The 19,895-nt window shown below is 43.7% G+C and overlaps 3 protein-coding genes across 3 annotated transcripts; all 3 read right to left on the bottom strand.

Moving 5' to 3' along the window:
- Nucleotides 1-1,630: 1,630 nt before the first annotated feature.
- LOC123447153 (magnesium transporter MRS2-A, chloroplastic) lies at nucleotides 1,631-7,105 on the bottom strand. The gene is made up of 13 exons (XM_045123732.1): nucleotides 6,670-7,105; nucleotides 6,161-6,233; nucleotides 5,831-5,901; nucleotides 5,325-5,410; nucleotides 5,135-5,225; nucleotides 4,472-4,540; nucleotides 3,437-3,517; nucleotides 3,190-3,355; nucleotides 2,791-2,836; nucleotides 2,628-2,708; nucleotides 2,303-2,385; nucleotides 2,130-2,173; nucleotides 1,631-2,005 (listed from the first exon to the last, which is right to left on the bottom strand). The coding sequence occupies exons 1-13, from the start codon at nucleotides 6,982-6,984 to the stop codon at nucleotides 1,910-1,912; spliced, it is 1,302 nt and encodes a 433-aa protein (XP_044979667.1). The 5' UTR covers nucleotides 6,985-7,105; the 3' UTR covers nucleotides 1,631-1,909.
- A 1,494-nt stretch (nucleotides 7,106-8,599) lies between these two features.
- Nucleotides 8,600-11,650, bottom strand: LOC123447152. The gene is made up of 4 exons (XM_045123731.1): nucleotides 11,428-11,650; nucleotides 11,230-11,350; nucleotides 10,051-10,118; nucleotides 8,600-9,180 (listed from the first exon to the last, which is right to left on the bottom strand). The coding sequence occupies exons 1-4, from the start codon at nucleotides 11,599-11,601 to the stop codon at nucleotides 9,058-9,060; spliced, it is 486 nt and encodes a 161-aa protein (XP_044979666.1). The 5' UTR covers nucleotides 11,602-11,650; the 3' UTR covers nucleotides 8,600-9,057.
- A 924-nt stretch (nucleotides 11,651-12,574) lies between these two features.
- On the bottom strand, nucleotides 12,575-19,636 carry LOC123450172 (protein SAAL1). The gene is made up of 11 exons (XM_045127556.1): nucleotides 19,316-19,636; nucleotides 18,562-18,656; nucleotides 18,274-18,457; nucleotides 17,528-17,593; nucleotides 17,296-17,435; nucleotides 16,413-16,539; nucleotides 15,460-15,605; nucleotides 14,066-14,201; nucleotides 13,648-13,732; nucleotides 13,245-13,507; nucleotides 12,575-13,113 (listed from the first exon to the last, which is right to left on the bottom strand). The coding sequence occupies exons 1-11, from the start codon at nucleotides 19,634-19,636 to the stop codon at nucleotides 12,973-12,975; spliced, it is 1,704 nt and encodes a 567-aa protein (XP_044983491.1). The 3' UTR covers nucleotides 12,575-12,972.
- Nucleotides 19,637-19,895: the final 259 nt, after the last annotated feature.

The raw sequence follows: 19,895 nt of genomic DNA, 5'->3' as shown, positions 1-19,895 counted from the left end.
ATACCTGTAGAGCATCTTTATAGTCACCCAGTTACGTTGCGACGTTTGATACACACAAAGTATTCCTCCGGTGTTAGTGAGTTATATGATCTCATGGTCATAGGAACAAATACTTGACACGCAGAAAACAGTAGCAACAAAATGACACGATCAACATGCTACGTCTATTAGTTTGGGTCTAGTCCATCACGTGATTCTCCTAATGACGTGATCCAGTTATCAAGCAACAACACCTTGTTCATAATCAGAAGACACTGACTATCTTTGATCAACTGGCTAGCCAACTAGAGGCTTGCTAGGGACAGTGTTTTGTCTATGTATCCACACATGTAAATGAGTCTTCATTCAATACAATTATAGCATGGATAATAAACGATTATCTTGATACAGGAATTATAATAATAACTATATTTATTATTGACTAGGGCATAATTCCAACATCGAGGACCATGAGGTGCTCTTCATCCTGGGTGTCGACATCGGCTTCCTCCTCCATCAGTGTCGCGAACGCCTCCTCGTCGTCGGAGTCCATCGCCAAGGAAAATCGCCGAACACCTGGCGAGCGTGGCAGCCATGCAGCCGCGTGCGTGGCCGGAACGCCGAAAAAAAACTCGCCAAGAAGCAGGGGCGAAGCCGCGGCGAACCCACCCTTCATCACCGGGGAAATGGCCTTTATAGCGGCGGTAGAGAGGTGGGCGGCGCCGCGATCGGCACGACGACGAAAGGTGTAGTGCGCGAGGGGTGGATCTGGAGGAGAAAAAACGTTTTTTCGCGTGACACGGACGGCCCATGCGTCGTTTTTCCTTCCGCTGGAACCCCCAAGCGCCCCCAAGTGTGCTGGGATCGGCTTGGGATCGCCGGGCCTAAAAATGGGCCCAACCGGTGAAAATCGACGTTCTCGGCGTGCGACTGGGGCATTTTTTTCATCGCCGACACTAAAAAACACACTCTGAGGGGCCTCTTGGGGCGCCGTTGGAGTTGCTCTAAGGAAGCTCTACCACTGTGTGCAACAGGTTGCTCCTTAATCTTACCTCTAGTAACTAGGTATGCCTAAATATGTTATGAGAGTATTGATACTAAAACGCAAGACCCCGACCCCGACCCCCCTCTAGGGTCCCCCTCCCCACGCCCGTCGCCGTCGGCCTCCGGTCACGCCTCCATCTTCCCGCCCTCGACCCCCCTCCTTTGCCCAGTACCGCCCTAGCGCCGCCTCCCCAGGAGCCGTCCGGGGCGGCGTGTTCCCCATCCCCTCTCGGCCCTCTCCTTCCCCTTTTCCCCGTCATCGCCGGCGGTCGTCCCCGACCCCCGGGGTCAGGTGGGGTCAGTGGCGGCAGGACCTTCTGTCCCCGCGCGCGTCTCTCCTTCCCGGGGCAGGGGCGGCGGCGGTGCTGCTCCGTTTTGCGGCGGCCCAGCGGTGGTGGCCGGCGGCACATGAGGTGGTGGCGCGACCCCTTGGCGGCGGGACGGCGTGGTGGCCGGCGGTGCGCCCCCGACCCGACGAAGAGATTAACAAGAGAAGCACCTGTCAGTATCACCATTGTTGCGGATTTTGGATGACAGGAAAAATAGATACCAAAAGATATGAGCACAGTAAGAGGAAAAACGAAAAAAAAAATCATCGAGGCGGAGCAAAAATGAATTCTGGACATGTTAATGAATTTCCAATGTCAACAGTAACATCAATAAGTTCCATATTTTTCACTTGTCAGCTCAATAAGGGGATAACATTCCCAGCAAAGTAGCAGAGAAATACTTGCTCCCAAGTTGGTATCGGTTAATCGGTATCAGCAACCCACCAGCATACCATGACAATTTCATGAGAATCCATACATGCCTCCAGACGAGATCAAAACCGCTTTATTTACAGTTCTAGATTTCTAGGCGATTCCGCATATGGTGCATGGTCTTTTTACAATATCTTCCTATCCTTTAGGTACTTGTACATGATGAAAAATCCGGCTACTGCTCCGACTGCTATTCCGCCAGTCGTCGCCCAAAATGCCCACTGCTCCAAAACAAACTAACTGTCAAACGAAACGGGCATATGCTACATCCGGTACAAATTCAATGGCTAGTGCCGGCAGGTGTCGCTGAAGGCGGAATAAAATCTGAGGAGTGTAAAGTTATACCGTGTTGTTCTCCAGGTATGATTTAAGGTTCATGCCGAATATCCCTACATGAAGAAACACAGTGATTTAGCCAGGTACAAACAGTAATGTCTAGGAGTGCCGTGTAAGAAAATAACCACCTTCTGGTGAATAAGAAAGTACCCAAAGCTGTGAAATGCTCAAGATTTTTATACCTGCAATTAAAGCTCCTACTGCGACGCAGAATGTTCCGACCTGAAGAAGCAACTCCACTCTGCTTACTTCCAGTCGTCGGGAACTGTGGTTAGGGAAAACGTCATGTCATGGTATATGAGCAGGTTGGCTACATATGGTTAACGACACCAAAATACGAGATCATGTAATCCTCAGAATCGTTTGATACATCTGTTGTCAGAGACGTAGGAGCCGCGACCTTATACTAGTTTCGTCATTTTAGATTGACCTCAACCAAGTTCTTCAAGGCACGGCATTCTCGCTTATGCGTAGAACCCAAAACAAACTTAATCAAAAGGCACAAACCTTAAGTTCACTGCAATTGAATCTTCCATTTCTCTTGCAGAATCAAGAAGCCTCTCTGCTTGACCATGGCATGATTCACATCTGACAGTAAAAATGCACAACTTAATGAAAATGCAAACCACAAGGAAGCAACATGAAACACAATAATTTGTTCAGGGCTCACCTTTGAAGATAATTTTCCAATAGCATTTCAATTTCTTCCTCTTCCTCTGTTGAGATCAAAAGTTGACAAAAAACTCAAGTGAACTACTATAAAATACCCTGAGCCACATAACCAACAAAAATCCTTCTCAAAACTCCAAGCTGCTCCACATAAACATAACAGAATACTTTCAGTTGCTTTCATCTCATCTTCATCACTGGGCCTCTTCCTTTTGTTTTTTTTTCATTTCTTCATAAAAATATCACAAATGCATTTGTACTTTGCGACCTAAAACTATCTCCGTAATCCAAAAAGTTATTCCATTGCTTTTTATGTGATATTGTCCAGGAAATTAGATGGTAGAATAACATATTGAAGGAGCAGAAGATGCAAAGTCATAATGATAAATTTCAGCTGTACCTTCGGCAATATGCTTCTCTAATGGAACAGAACATTCCATATCATCACTCACTTTATCCAGCGTACAATTTCTCCCCATAATGCATATTCGACGAATTTCATGGGGGTCTTCTAGGAGATCGATGAGCATTTGTTTAAGATCACCTGCTCGTGAACCCAGCTCGACCTTGACAGATGAATATAGAAGCAAAATTAAATCAATTTACCAAATGAATCTAGGAGATGATTCTCAGGGAAGCTGTTATACCAATGATTGTTTGCTTAGACGAAGCTGCTCCAAAACATCACCTGTCAGCCGATTTGGTAGAACTTCAAGCAATGCAGCCACCTGAGATGAAAGCCCAGATACCCACATCAATGTTAACTATCTTTTTTAGGTATTACAATATGATGCATTTGTCACTAAATGCAGCTGCTTAATTGACACAAATTGAAACAGAAACACAAAACTATCTACAGTGGTCTCTGATCAATTTGCGTCATATTAAACCATCAGAACGTGAGGAGTAGTGGCTTTGCTTCAGTCCGTAAGAAATAAAAGGAAAACTTAGCTAAGGTGTTTCACTACTTTCCATTCCACCATACCAAGATCACCAATTCATCATTCATCACAATGAAACTGCAGAGCCAGCATGGCAAGATTCTTCCCTACTGTTTGCATGTAAAATAAAATGCAGAGTCAGCAACCTGACCACAGATACGGTATTAAGTTTCCAAAAAGGGCCCCGGTTAGCAACATAGCACTTGTCCTATCTCAGGTCGCTGGCAATTTAACAAAAGAATCCTTAGTACTCCCTCCGATCCATATTACTTGTCTTAGATTTGTCTACATACAGATGTATCTAGACACATTTTAGTGTTAGATACATCCGTATCTAGACAAATCTAAGGCAAGTAATATGGATGGGAGGGAGTACTATGATCAGGCAATTAGACGGCTGAAACTGATTCCTAACAAGTAGCAGTCATCCGGCGAGTTCAGTTGGCAGAGGTGTTATAGGGAGGAGGATTTGCACCGGAGTTGGACACTTGTAAAAGACCAAAAGGCTCTCAGGTGTTAAGGCACTGGCATGAAATTGTGTAAGCTAAACTAGGAAATAGGGAAAGGGAACAAGAGTCCAGAAGTGACCGAAGTTATCTATTGAGGAACATACTACAGATTACCTTAAAATGAATATGTGCCAAGAAAAACGAACAACATCTTATATGGTTCTGTACAAGCATACCAACTGATGTGAAAACCATAGACACCTTAAGGAGACATGACTTTTCAGGTACTCACACGAGGTTCGACATGCATTAATCTTTGTTCCAGCCTTTGTATTCTAGAAAGCAGTGCAGCTTCAACAACCTGAACATAATGAAAACACAATGGAAGATTATATCATCTTGCTCTATTGTCTGACAGACCGATACTCCCAAATTCTGTGAAAAATGCAAGCATGGCATGAAATAATATCAAATTCAAATGGAAATGCCACAATAGAGCAGGTCTTATTACCACTTTATTAAATGAACTGAATGTAAGAAGATTAAACAGGTACACTGCAACCATAAAAAAATTAGGAAACCATGAATGATATCTGTATAGTTATTCTTCAAGATTCGACTTACTGGATAAGGGAACTCAGGGAAATCAAGGATGAGCAATCAACTTGTAACGATGCTATGTTACTTTTACATTAAAAATACTTATAACTGTTCAACATGATTCATTGGGAAAAGTATTGTATAGATATGAACAGAAATAAGCATGTCTTTTACGAATGCTGAGGTTCTCAAATACTGGGTGAGTTCAAATCAGTAAACCTCAAGAGACAGAAAACTTCCCAACTTTCTATTTTGTAAGGATATAGGTAGTGAAGAAAACATCAAGGCAACATGTCGTCATATTTAACACCATTTAGACTGCAAATGCAGATGAAAGTATCTATATATCTATTACCTCGAGTTGAAAAGGCATCGCAGGCCCACCATTGATGTTCCTTGGATTTAACCGGGGTCGTAATAGCTCTAAAAAGGCCTTTCCTCCTGGGCTACTCATGTTAGAGAAAATAACTGATAAGTTTGTAGCACAAATGATGAAAAGTACACCAATACCAGTAGGTATTTTCGGAACAAACATACAAACTGACCTGTTATAATTGAATATAAGGACACGCTCATGCATAGCAATTGCTCGCAAGGAACCAAGGTTGAGTAATATGGCCTGCTCACGTACCTACAGTAAATGGTGAAATGGGAATTTACATGCTACATATAAACCATCATATAGCCATCTTTTATACAAAGCAATCAAGTAGTGCCTATTAGCATTTAATCGGTCATAGTGAAGGTTCCTGAAACACATAGCTAAGCACAACTTCAGCTGATGCTATGAGTCTGACAGAAATTGCAGTGAACATAACTTTATTTTCTGATTTTCCAATCTGTTAAAGTGCAAGTATTTGTGAAATCCATGATCTACTATAAAGACACCAGGTGGTTTTGACTTCTGGCGAAAAGGAAACAGTTATGCTGTCTTAAGAGTAGGACTGTTGCCTAGCATCTATTGTTTTTACAACTGAAAAGATGCAGAGGACAAGAATATGACAAACAGAGAAAACCTATATAGTTAAGTATTGGAAAAGTTTCCTATTACCAGCAGGGAAGGCATTGAGTTCATTAGCCATAGTGATGGGTCGACGCTTCGTGTATCTCGTAGACGGAGGCCTAGCAGCACGAAAGTAAAATGAGACCGTGTGCAAGCACTTAAAAACAACAAGGAAGAACGTTAAACATCCATGTCGAGAGTATTTTACGACTATAACCAGCCAAAATCAAAGTAATGCGTAGTAGCGGTATATGGAGTATGGCACAAAGATGATGCAATTATATGGAGAGTCCGAGCAAGTATGATTGGTGAACACGATGAAGTTAATATGTTGTGGTACAGACTACAGAGCATCGGAAACACATTGATTTTACATACCGCTTGATTTGAGTAGCTGCCGGCGGCTTATTTTTTCGGTAGACACGCTTCCATTGGCTTTCACTTCTACCACCTGCGTAGAGTTCGATGGTGAGGTGGGGGTTAATTTGCACCTTGGACGACAGTAAGCTCCAAACCTTGAAATGTGCATACCATCCCAAGCTTGCGGAAAGCATGCCATCCAACTAGCATACCGACTCTCGATTTGAACTATATAGGGGAACAAAATTTAGACGCTGCTCCCTCATGTTTTTTTGGCCAGAGCGCACAACGGCATGCTTTCGATGCGTGTTCCAAGAAAAAACATTTGTGGTCGGAGATTCAGGGTGACCAAATTACTATGCTTCCTTCTAGACTAGACGCGATGCGTGCGCTGGTTGAGCAGATTGCCCTGATCCTTTTGCGATTTTGGAACAACAGTTATGCAAGGGCATGAAATGGAGCAAGGAGAAAAAATGTGACTGCGAAAATTCAGTTTCTGGCCGGCCGGAGTTGGCGGAGGGAGCTACCTCGTAGACGGGCTCCCTGATGCCGAGCGAGATGTAGTCGGCGGCGAACCGCCCGGAGCCCCTCGCCGCCCCCGCGCCCTCCGTCCCTCGGGCCCCGTCGTCCTCCTCCACCTCATCCTCCTCCTTGGCGGCGGCCCGCCCGTGGGCCCCCTCCGCGGCCCGCGGGAGCGGCACTCCCCTCCGCGCGGGGGAGGAGAGGCCTAGCTGCGGGAGCGGCAGCCTCCGGAGGCGGCGGACGAGCTGGAGCTGGAGCGGGAGCGGGAGGAGGTGACGGGCGGCCTGCGTCGAGCACGGGGAGCAGGACACGGACGCCATGGGCGCGCGCTCCGCGGGGGCATGAAGCGCGCCGCGCGCGCGCCTGCGTTTTTCGGGCTGGCTCTGAGGGCGACGGCAATGGCGAGGCGGAGGAAGGAGGGAGGGAAGGGGGAGATGCTATCCAGTGGTTGGGCTGGTGGCTGGCTGTCCGGCCATCCGCGGAGGGCCGGCGATCCGGGCCGTCCGACGCCTGATCCGACGGCGCTGGCGGGTCACAGGGGCGGAAAGGTGCCTCCTTTGTCCGTTACCTCCTGGCCGGCGGGGAGTGAGGCTGAGTTGGCGAGCTCACGGCTTGTCGACAGCTGACAGGGCCCCGTCGCCGTCGCGTCCTCGCCGCGCCGTCCTTCTTCTCCGGCGACAGCGAGCGAGAAGGAGAGGGAAAGGTGCCGGAGAAATCCATTCGGCCGTATACGGACCCGCGAAGACGACCGTTGATGTGCGCGCTTTCGTTTGTGCTCGGGACGTTCAACCACGGCTACAACAACAAATGGTGGTCTTTTTCTTTTGAATATGGATAAACAAATACTGGTTTTATTTATTCAGGCCTTTTTTTATCAGATATAGACGTCTCAAATACGAATGCCATGCATTGGCATTCTACATCACTACCACCTACTCCCTCCCTCCGTTCCTAAATATAAGTTTTTTTAAAAGGTTCTAGCAAGCGACTACATACAGATATATATAAACATATTTTAAAGTATAGATTCATTCATTTTGTTTCGTACGCAGTCCCCTAATGAAATCTCTAAAAGATTTATATTTAGGAACGGAGGGAGTAGATGATACCCCACATGTCGATGCAGTAATCTTTCTTAAAAGGAATGCATGATTAAGTGCTACGTAAACGACTAATGAAGGTAATAGAAAGAAAGTGTAAGAGTGTCCTTGATTTGTAATCTAAAACATTAGAAAATAAAGGGTATAACAAAATGATGTATAAAGGGGAACAAATATATTCTTCACGGTCAACGACTGAGCTGGAGCGGTAGTGGGAGGAGGAGATGGACGACCTACAACGAGCATGGGCAGGAGGACACGGGCGTCAACGACAATGGCGAGGTGGAGGGAGAAACAATGCAGGAAGGGGAGGGGGGGGGGTGATATCCATTGGTTGGGATGGCGATTGTCCGGCCTTATCCCAAGGGGGTTTGGGGTCATTTGATGCCCGATCCGACGGTGCTGGTGGGCAGGGCCTCTGGGGAGTTCATCCCTAACATCGTCACATCTTCACCACTTTATCCTTCTTCTCCAATGGCGGCGGGTGAGAGGTTTATCCGCCGCATGCACGCTTAGGGCCTGCGCGCAAAGACTGTAGAGATGCGCTTCGCTTTTTTTTAGGAAAAAGAACAAAATCAATGATCTAAAAAGCTTTTTTTTACTCTTTTTTTAGTTGATGAGATTTATTGATTATTCAAAAGTAATACATTCACGGAGGAAATCCAGAACAATGGGCAGCTATATTTGCCTCCCGCCTATAATGAAAGAAATACTGAAACTATTGAAGTTCCGGCACAGCTCCTTAGGCCATCTCCAAAGCGGACCCCAAAATTCACCAAAATCGTCTCTTTCTAGATATTCTGCTATTTGTTTCAGTCAAAATAAATCTAGTGTATCAATCAAAATGATGTTGCAAGACTCTTATTGGTTAGTTTCCTAAATATGGATAAAACAATTTGTCCTGACAACCAAAATGATTCATGGAAGCCCGGTCTGATGCTAGGGAAAATAATGTGTTCACACAATTGACCTCACCCCAAGCGAAGAACCCCGCTGCAAGAGCCAAGAGAGATTATGAATAGGTCGCATGAAAGGCCGAGAGATTCCAACCAAATTTCTCGCTGTCGGATGTGCACCAGCGTTCATCTGGCAAAAACAAGTCGCAACACCAAAGGGGCACTCTCTAAGTTACCAGCAGCAATCTATGACAATGCAGCAGTCATGAGGAGCGGATCAGGGGCACCAGCCACAGCCACGCAAGCACGGGTGGGTACAGAGCGGAAGCAGTGGCAGCAATGTCAAGAGCCCTAAACCGGAACGGATCATCAGGACTCGGGAGAGACCAAGGAGTGCTCATGATGGTGAGCCAAAACCAGAGGCATCAGCCTTGTAGAAGAAGTTGTACGCCTCGACGACTTCCATGTACCACATTGCTTCACGGTCCGGCTGCGTTGAGAGATCCACTATCTTGTGCACCTGCAATGATCAAGTCCAGGGACGCTAAAGTAAGAGATGGAGCCGATAACATGCACTGTGATGCAGAACATAACGTCTTTCCTATGAAATCTCAGGTGTGGCAAGCATTGAGAATACAGACAGTAACCACCTACTTCAGACAGACAAAAACTATCATTTTGTCTCACATTGGTAAGCCATGGTAAAGTGGCAATTGACTAGAAACTGAACACATAATCTAATGATAAGAGTACACTTGCAGAATATTTTGATGCCTCTGGTGTACCAGATGTTGCTTCCCACTTTTTTCTTGTAAGATGTACCAGGTGTTGGATTTAAAGCATGGGAAACATTACATGTCAAAATTACCCATCCGTACATTAGATAGCTCTTCTGACGGTCTAAATACCATGATGATTACAGGCACTACAAGAGCATGTATTGCCATTACTGAACTTTCTGCTGTTCTCAATACGTTCAAATGATAAGTTGCAGAACTGACATGGTCACATAACCAAAAACTTCAACAAATCTAGGACCATCACACTTTATCAATAAACGCACTGCAGTTTGAAGGATGCCAGGCCCAAAATCATGAGTGCTATCAATCGAAGTTAAAGGATGAACCACTCCCACGAGAGAGACCACTAAATTGTACATGAATACTAGAATGCAATACTATTTCCTTCTCTCTTTTTTCCTATTTGTATAACCATTAGTCAGGCAGCCTGAAACTTCAGGCGCTGGCTCAAGCAAACAAACGGTTCCAAAACTGAAGTTTGCATCAAATAATAAAGAAAGCACCAACAAAGAACCTCAAATTCTTCTTAGTATGTGGATAGAAATTTGCAGGCAAGGATGCACAAAGAGAGTAAGAGAGGGAGACGGAACCTTGACCATCGGCAGACTTTCCGTAGACTGGGGTGCAATATATGCCCCAATAATCAGCACATACATCCCTGCAGCATTAAAATAGAGCCATCAATCAACTAGAGTAAAGAAATCCTGAATTGGCTTGCAAAAGAAACGAGGCAGCTGGACGCCCAGAACACAGAGTAAAAGCATTGTAAGCAATAAGAAATGTTAGTAAGTACTAGCACTTTTACCAGGTCTGATAATAATGAATCAATTCATGAGGGAGGCCATCTAGTGGCAAAGAGCCTATAATGCAAAGAGTGCACTTGCAGAGTATTTTGATGGTGGCTGGGATTCTTCAACTCTTGCATGGATCATCTTGAGGGGATTCTAAAGTAAATTCTAGGTTCTCTTCGCATGCACTTTCGTACATGAACGTGATACGGCTTTTTTTCAGGGGAAATACAGGCATACTACTACATGAAAAATGTTGCAGCATAAGCAAAATTGTTCAACAGAAACGAGGAACGCCCGGAAGAAGAACAGAGTGAAAGCATTGTAAACAATAAAAAAATGTTACAGAGATTTTTTTTCTGATGGTGGCTGGGATTGTTGAACTCTTGCATTGATCATCCTGAGGGGGTTCCAAAGTAAGTTCTAGGTTTTCCACACTTGTCTTTGCGTACATGATACGGCTTTTTTCAGGGGAAATAATACTACAGCTAATGTTACTGAGCAACAGCAGCAAAACTACTACTACTACATGAGCAATGAATTACTTCATTATTATCCGACCTTCTAGTAGTAATAATGAATTACTACATGAGCAAACTTTTACCAGGTCTGATAATAATGAATTACTTCATGAGGCCATCTTGTGGTAAACCGCCTCTAGTGCAAAGGGTACAATGACTTGCAGAGTATTTTGATGGTGTTTGGGATTGTTCAACTCTTGCACCGATCATCTTGAGGGGGTTCTAAAGTAAATTCTAGGCTGTCTTCGTGTGCAGTTTCGTACTACATGGTACGGCTTTTTTTCCAGGGGAAATACAGGCATACAGCTGATGCTACTGAGCAACAGCAGCAAAACTACTACTACTACTACATGAGCAATGTTGCGGCACAAGCAGAGTTGGTCAACAGATACATCACCAATCATATCCAGGAAACGGAGAATGCAAGACAAAATCAGAGAGAGAGAGAGGATGGGAGAACCTGGGCGCCAGGGCTGGCCCTTGGCATCCTCGGGCCGGAGCATGAGCTCGGTGACGCAGGAGCCGTCATCCACGAACAGCCTCCCGTCGCCGACGCTGTAGTCCGCGCGCACCACCACGCCCTGCCTGCCGCGGCGAGCCGTCAGGGCAGAGCAAAGGAAAGGAAAGGAAAGGAAAGGAACGGGAGAGAGGACGGGACCTGGATCCAGGCGCGCTGGAAGCGGATGCCGAAGAGCATCTGCGCCGGGGAGGAGCCCTCGGAGGAGGGGGCCGTGGTGGATCCCGCCAGCTGCGAGGCGAACAGCTTCAGCGCCGCCAGCGAGTAGTCCATGACGGTCCGGCCGCCGCCGCCGCCGCGGGGGCGTCCCTCCATTTTACCTCCACTGTTTTTTTTTCTCGGGCTCGCGGTTGCGACTCTCGTCTTGCTGCTGGCAGTTGTCATGGCCGATGCAGGCTTCCAAGCTGGGCTCAGACGGTGCTGGGCCACAATGTTTGCGGTGGTACGGGCTTTCATGGGCTAAAAAACTAACTAGTAATGCTTCCCCGCAAAAAAAAAAACAAAAAAAAAACGAGGGGACTCTTTGATTCACAGGTTTGTCTCAGACCCTAGGACACTCGACGAGAAGCGTTGGCTCTTGTGGATGATCTTTATAGTTTATATTCAGAGGATTCATGTAGCGTCGGATTGTAGGGTGGTGGTCGGCGGCATACATAAGCGCAATATGAAAGGCTATGGTGCAATAACCGAGGAGATCATCAAGCATTCTCTTTCTTTCGGTTTTGGTAAGATAGTTCACGAATGTAGGAGTTCAAATTTTGAACCTCATAATTTAGTAAAGCATGCACTTAATTTCGATGGTGGCAGACATATCTGGTTAGCCCATCCCGGAAACATTCCTTCCGTCCCTGTAAATGTTGTGACGGCTTAATAAAACTTCATTGAATTGCCTAAAAAAACAGTATTATAATGCCATGCTCCTTTGAATCCTATGGAATTTGAGTTTGTTCGATTATATCACAGGAAAAACAAAGGATTTTTGCAAAAGATTGGAGTGGATGCTGTACGAATGGTTTGTTAGGAAAAAAATCCTATAGGATTCTAATCCTCTAAAAATAGGATTCCTAATCTTCTAAAATCCTATGGAATTCCTTTGAATGAAACAAGCCCTAACTTCTACTTTGTTGCTTTTGAGATGACAATCTTGCTTTCTGACAGAAATCTCCTTTGGTTGTTCATGGGAAATTCATCGTCTAGCTTACTTTGCATGGTATGATGATAGTCGCTGCCCTTGTGCCTTTACAATAGCGATGGCGGGCGATTTCATTGCAGTGAAAGCCAGTGCAGGTAAGAAAACTAACATTCAAACATAACAACGAAAACCATATCTGCATCCATGTCTCAGGCTTACATATCAATTCGGATGACAGAAATACTTCTCACCCATACAAGGAAAAACTTCAGACCAAATTTGCAATTTATCAAACTTGGCAATCGAACATCCCCAAAAGAAAATGTATCCCCATCCACGCCCAAAACTCGTATATTATATCCCCACCCATGCCCCTACTTAATCTCCATTCGTCGATTTTCTTTACAGGTTGCCGTAGTCTAAAACAACAGTAGGTTATAACCGACTCCCGCGGTTCCAAAATCACAGCGGCTAACATACCGCATTCTCTCAGGTCAGCAGCGTTGGTTGATTACAAACCACAGCAAAGCTTGTCAGTGGAGTGGAGTTTCCGGTTAGCAGAGCGCCTTCTGGCAGTAGCTCAGCACCTCCCGAGCATTGTCGATGGAGTCTCCAGTCGGTGGAGCGTCGTCTTCGTTGCCCTGGGAGGACTTCTCCTCGATCCATCTCTCCATGAAGAAGGAGATTGCCACGAGCTGTTGCAGATATTTTGTAGCATAGGAAAATCAATGTGATTGCTGCTGCCGAGATGTATCCCACCATGTTAGTTTGTAAGAGATCTAGATTTCTATGAAGGACAAATTGTATATACTGTTTTAAAGGATACACATCTCGATGTCCATCCCTTCACGAGAGCATCCTCAGGTGTTAACTTCTCTTCATCAACCACATGACTGTCGAGGTCATCTTCGATGAGGCTGAACTTGCCTGAGAACAGAGACGCAAACTGGTCGAGGGACGAGGAGTTCAACTCGGTTCCTTGCACTTGTGCCAGAATACGTGATAAGATACTCCAAAGTGCATATCGACCTTGGTCATCCTCAGAGACCTCTGGTAGAACTTCAAGTAGGCCCTCCAGGAACGGTAAATCTGAAACAATTGACAGACTGGATCACTGTAATGGCACTAAAACTAAACGGTAACATGATTTCAAGTCGTGCAGTGCACTGCTTAGCAAATACGACAGTTGTTTAGAAAATACAATAAGTGCTAAGAAAAAATGTGCCTACCATGGGATATCATAGGCACCAAATGCTTTCCATCTGTCAAAATATTTGATATTACGATCACCACCGAAGCACAATACCTTGCAACCTGAAGAAGAGTTTGTGAATAAGAATACAATTACCATGCTTGACTTGCATACCTACATCTGAATCTACAGATCTTTCAAGTGAAGTTTGCCAAATGTACAAATGGAAGAGGCAAGGAATGTTTCTCCAAATTTCCGGAAAAAAATAATCATGATTTACTGACAACCGAAAAATCGGAACTGCTTGCTTGTTAAGAGTTATGAGTTGGTCATGCTAACAATTCAGTACCAAGGAGGCAACAACATAATGCATTTCTTCCAAAATGTATGAAACCAGAATTCGACTGGGCTGATGAACAAATATATGAAATGGTAGCTGTGGCAACATTGCTCACCTCAACTTTATCAGGCGACTTGATCATGTTAACTAGCACTTTAATCAGCCGGTCATTCGAAGTCATTGCCTTTGAAACACAGTGTATGGCTGATAATTCTTCCATGAAGTGAAGGATCGATTTAAGAGATTCCAATCTGAAACGTGTTAAGTAAAAGGTAAGGTGAATCCATTACTGTCACAGGTTGTTAATTCAAAATTCAAAAACTAAGAAGGGTTATCGCAGTGACAGAGAAATGCAGCTACGGTCCTACTAAATTAAAACTAGGAAGTGGGAATGTAAGAAATATATAATGCTCAGACCAACAAATGACCGCATCTCAGAAGACAGGTTAAGGACCTAACTTTGCCTAGAAGGCATGAAATATTACAAATATTCTATGAAGCTTTAAGGATCTCTTTGAAACAACGGCTTTAAACGGGACTATGGAGGATTCAAATCCTTGAGGGTTGCTTACACAACTGTTTTGGAAGCTTCAGCATTCAGCCCATAAACGAACTGAATGCCATAAATCTCTAGAGAAATATTTTATACGTATGACTGACCAATCCAGAGAAATATTTTATACGTATGACTGACCAATCCACAGCGGCTGACATATCCAAACAGGACCTTAGGTGTTTTTCCTGTGATTTTATACGTATGATTGACCAATCCAGAGGAATATTTCCTAAGGATTTCTTTGCACTATATTTCGTAGGAGAATTTCCATTGACTCCAACCTCTTGTAAAGATCCTATGGTGTAACCAAACAACCTTGGGTGCAAATTCATGAGACATACAATCCTATATTACCTCCGTCCCAAAAAACATATCTTAGATTTATCTTACATACGGATGTATCTAACATTATCTTACATGCGGATGTATCTAGACAAATCTAAGACAAGCTTTTTGGGACAGAAGGAGTATGACTGAAGATGGAACAATACTGAAATCTATTTTACCTATTGCTGCCATTTCAGAATCCTGTAAATCGAAGAGGCCCAACTTAAACAGATTACAGAGGCAAATGGATCAAGGTTGATGAGCTTCATTAGATTTGACAATTGACAATTCTTAACTCTTAAAATACAGAAAATTTACCAAATACTCCTGTTTGACCAAGTTTATAGAAAACTGAATCAACAACTATAGTATCAAATAAAAATATATTTCATGATGAATCTAATGATATGGCTTAGGCATTTTAGTTATAGATGATTTGCTCTATAAATTTGGTCAAACCTAGATAAGTTTGACTTTTCCCAAAATTAATACACATTGTATTTTGGAATGGAGGGAGTACATAGGAGAAGCTTCCATGATACCTTGAATGACAATAGTTCAAAATCTGTAACAGATAACTTATATAAAATGAAAATCTTGCCGAATTTCAAGTTAGTTCAACATACCTGTCTAGCTTCTCATCCGGTGATCTTTTAATCTCAGTTGTTAGTAACCCAATAACACGGTCAACTAAACCCAGTTTAAGCAAGGGCTGGATAAGCATAGCAATCACATCTCGATTATCAATGACAGTTGACATGAAATCAATGATCTGTAACCAGTAATTCACATAAGAAATAACCAAACAGTTGAACACATGCAAATATAAAGGATGGGGATTTTTCAGCTGAACCATAGTATAATAAGACGAAAGTAGATGTGATAGTTCGGCTGGGCTGACAATTTCAATCGAATCATATTACATATAACAATAGGCAACAATAGTTTTACAGTACAATTGTAGGAAAATAAAGGCTTTCACTGCTATAAAAGTTATTGTAGAACGATAAGCAAATAAATGCTAGTTCAAAGACGATAAGAGTAGCTAAAAGTTTGATAAAATTGCAATTTCCAGTCACATGTTTCTCAAGAGTATCCACTGTTAACAAAATGCAGTCAAGAAATTTTCAGATATTCTCCTAAGAGAAGAATTTTCACAGAAGAGAACCAAGCAATTGCCATGGAAAAAAACAGGACCTCATTCTGAACAAGGATAATTCTACATTGTTCGAATAACCTGGATATGGTAGCAATGAGTAATACTGGACCATACAACTAAGAAGTGGGAAGATAAAACAGTCCATAGAAACTATTCGATATCGACCTTCTTGAAACTACCTCAGGATATGGTGAACTGATAAAAGAATTAAGCAGGCAAACACACATGCCTAACCATCGCGTATAGAAGAATGAGCTAAGAGGGTTAAAACAAAAAAAATTATACAAGTCTTAGAAAAGAAATATAATGTGTCCATATATGTCAAAATTCAATTTAAAAAGAACAGAAGTCACAAAAGTTGTGAGGACCAACTTTACGGATTAGTCACAACAAATTGCACATACAAATTCAGTACAATACCATTTCAAGTAATGTAGAGTTGTTTGTGTTCCCAACTATCCCCAGAATACGTGAAAGAATCTCATCAGGTAAAAGAGCTTGAGCCCAAGAAACAAATGCTCTGGACCGAAGAACGGCAGCCAACAACCTGTCAAAGATAAACCGTGTGAGGATGCACCACTGATGAAATTTAGCAATGATGCTCATTCCGACTATTTCGGGGTGTAAGAAAAAAATTTACAGACAGCAACACAAGTCAAAATAAGCAACAAAAAAAAAAACAGACCATAGATGGAACTTCTCAGTTCTCATTGTCTACAACTCAGAACAACTAGAAAGCAGCTTCTCCAAGTTCTGAACATTGCCTATAGAAAATTAAATTTTCAAGAAAAACAAAACCTAAATTTACTTAGCTCCTATCCCCCCAAATGATTAATAACATAAGTACATAACCTACTAACACATTTGAAAATGGTTATATTTTTGCAGAAGTAATGTACGTTCAAGCATTTTTCCACAAGTTCAACAACTTGTGATTGATTGGGTATGTCCAAATGTAGGTATATATGCATGTAACATACTAACATGTGATGTAAGGATGTGTAGTTTTGCATGTGGGCATTTGCATAGTTAAGTGGTAAAATCGAATGGGTATCTGACCAATACAGAATGCACAAATTCAAGAATATAAATAATATATCAACATGGTAATCGTGTGTGTGCTGAGCTAAACTGCCAAGACCTATTTCACATGATAAGACTCCAATTTCACAGGATGAAATATCTTGCAATGCTAGAATAATAAACAGCTTGTCAAACGGTTGATAAATAAAAAATAAAGAAATTGGTTCTAAATAATAACTTAGTCCGGCAAAAAAAAAACTTAATCCCAAAGATACCGAACCTGAATGTTTCAGAAAGGCAATTGCTATCATCTAGAAACAGTTGCTCCACAACAGTTCCAATTAAACCTTCTTTCAAAGAGATTGCAGGTACTAGAGATTCATGACACAATAAGTTTCCCATGATTCCAAGACAAATTTCCTGCAGGGACAATAGATTCAAAGAAACAAGATACTTTAATACATGCTTAGCAAAAAGAGAGAAGGTAGGAGTAGAGGAAAATTTCATTTCACCTTCACCCTAGAAGAATTTGCCGTATGAAGGTTTTCCAAAAGCACTTCAATCACAAGGTTATTAATCTACAAGGGTTAAATATATATATATATATATATATATGTTGTTAGCAGCAGAAGATGCACAATTACTAAGGTATAAAGGAAGGTGGATAATTCTGATTATTATCCTTAATTTCCTTTTGTAGTCCCTTTGAACACTTGATTTGCTGTTAGATCAATTAGGATTTAGGAGAAATACTTTTGACTTACTGCAACCTGGCCATTCTTCCATTTAAAATGTTTGTTAGAATTAGCATGTTATTATGACATAAGCATTCACACTACAGGTATCTATCACCAGCTCAAATTTATATGGTTCACAAATTATACTAAAGAATTTGCTACAATAAACTGATACAGAACCAAAATTCAGGGCCAGGAAGATAAAAGATAAGCACAAAGGAGCTACAAAACTAAAAGAATGAAACAATTACAATTATCCACCTTCAATTTTGCTTATGTACTCCTAATTGATCTAACAAGCCAACCACATCGTATTAAAACCCAGGATATCCAAACAATGTCTAAAGCCAGTGCAGATAAGGCAATCAAAATCCCTCACACTTCCTGCTTGCTAGTATCTTGTTCAGTACAAAATTGAGCAGCAATAAACAAGTTTCATATAGCAAAACGGTCCGCCTTCCATTATGACAAACCTATAGAAGAAATACATCATTATACAAGAGAATGATGCAGATAATTACCATAAGTTTTGCTTGAGGTTTACTAGCCGCAAGATCCCACAGAATACAACCACACTCTTCCAACTGATCCTTAGGGCTGACACTCTTTTCTTCTGGAAGACCCTGCTTGTCACTTCTCTCAGAAGAATCCGCGGTATCAGGTTGCGTTGAATCCCCGTCATCAGAATTGGCACTTTGCTTGTCACTGTTTGCATGAGGTAGACATTATTAGGACAGCCAGGTCGTTTTACTAACAGCCTTCATCTCTAAACAAACTTGATGGGAAAAAAATCTGCAAGTACCACTCACCTGAACTGTTTCTCCACACTGGATCCCTTAGGTATTAACTGCCTTACAAGAGAGATAGTATAGCTTGGATCAACTGTAGTTATCTCCTCAAATGACTGCAGATAATTACAACCAGAAGACTGAACATTAAGACAACACGATATTACTATAATTCCAAGGGAGCATGTTTGGCAACTATTTATGTCTCCCTGACAAGGCAGCGAAATGAAAATATTGATGACAAAGCAATTAAACAGGGTAAGTGAACACCAACTGTGAAAACTATGTACATTAAAGCATCATGTTCACGATAAGCAGTTGCTTAGTAATTAAACTCCAGTTGTAATAACCATGTAGGGAGCACATTCGAGTGCCATATTCTCAGTAGCAGATTTGGGCATGTAAACATAACAGTACTTCTCAGCAGTAAACGCAAATTCCGTGGCCCATTTGCACAAATCACAATAGCAAAGAAAACGCGAGATGGATGTTCCCCATGAATTCACCCTCTGCCCCATGGATGGAGGACAAAATCAACCAGCATCTAGTATGTTCATCGAGCACAACATGGCACGTCCCCGCTCACTCACAACATGGAATCGCTTGGTTTTCCTAACCGCAGCGGTCGCACTCGAAGCGCGCACCAACTGCTCGACGGAATGCTCGCGAGAGCGAGGGAAATGGAAACCACGCGAGCGACGCAAAAACCCTCGTCGCGCCGCAGCAGAGGGGACGCGAGGCGGGGGGAGATGGGTGGGGATGCGAGGCCGCGTACCTCTTCCTCCGCGGGCGCGAACGGCAGGTGCGTCGGGGCGTCCTCCTCGTCTTCCTCCTCCTCCTCCACGTCCCCTTCCTCCTCATCCTCCTCGTCCACGTCGTCCTCCATGGCGTCGCCGTCCTCCTCCGTCTCGGTCGCGTCGTCCTGCCCCCCCTCGACCGCTCCGGTGGCGCTTCCTTCCTCCTCTTCGGAAGCCACCGGAGCGTGGTGATCGGGGGCGGTCTGCTCGCCCGACGCCTCCGGCTCCTGCGGCGACTCGGGCGCGTCGTCCTGCGCCGCCCCGCCCGCCGCGGGTGCGCCCGTGTCGCCGTCCGCCATCGCAGCTTCCTCGGTGGTGGTGGCGGGCGTGGGCGAGAGGAGGGAGGAGCGGGGTGGTGAGGCCGTTCGACTGCGAGTGCGCACGCAATGCGGAAGGGGGGCGTAGGTCTGGTTTTAACTGCACAAAAACCCCACCCCAGGCGCAGAACGTTTGGGCTTTTCGCAGGGCCGGGCTGCGGCAGGGCATTTGGGCTGCTAGTGGGTTTTGCCCTGGCTTTGATAGTCCTTTTTGTTAGGTGGTCCTTTTTCTTTTCTAGAA

The sequence above is a fragment of the Hordeum vulgare genome, chromosome 4H (assembly GCF_904849725.1).
Source record: "Hordeum vulgare subsp. vulgare chromosome 4H, MorexV3_pseudomolecules_assembly, whole genome shotgun sequence".
NCBI lineage: Eukaryota > Viridiplantae > Streptophyta > Magnoliopsida > Poales > Poaceae > Hordeum > Hordeum vulgare.
Note: the sequence above shows the minus strand (reverse complement) of the source record. Positions and strands in the feature narration are given on the sequence as shown.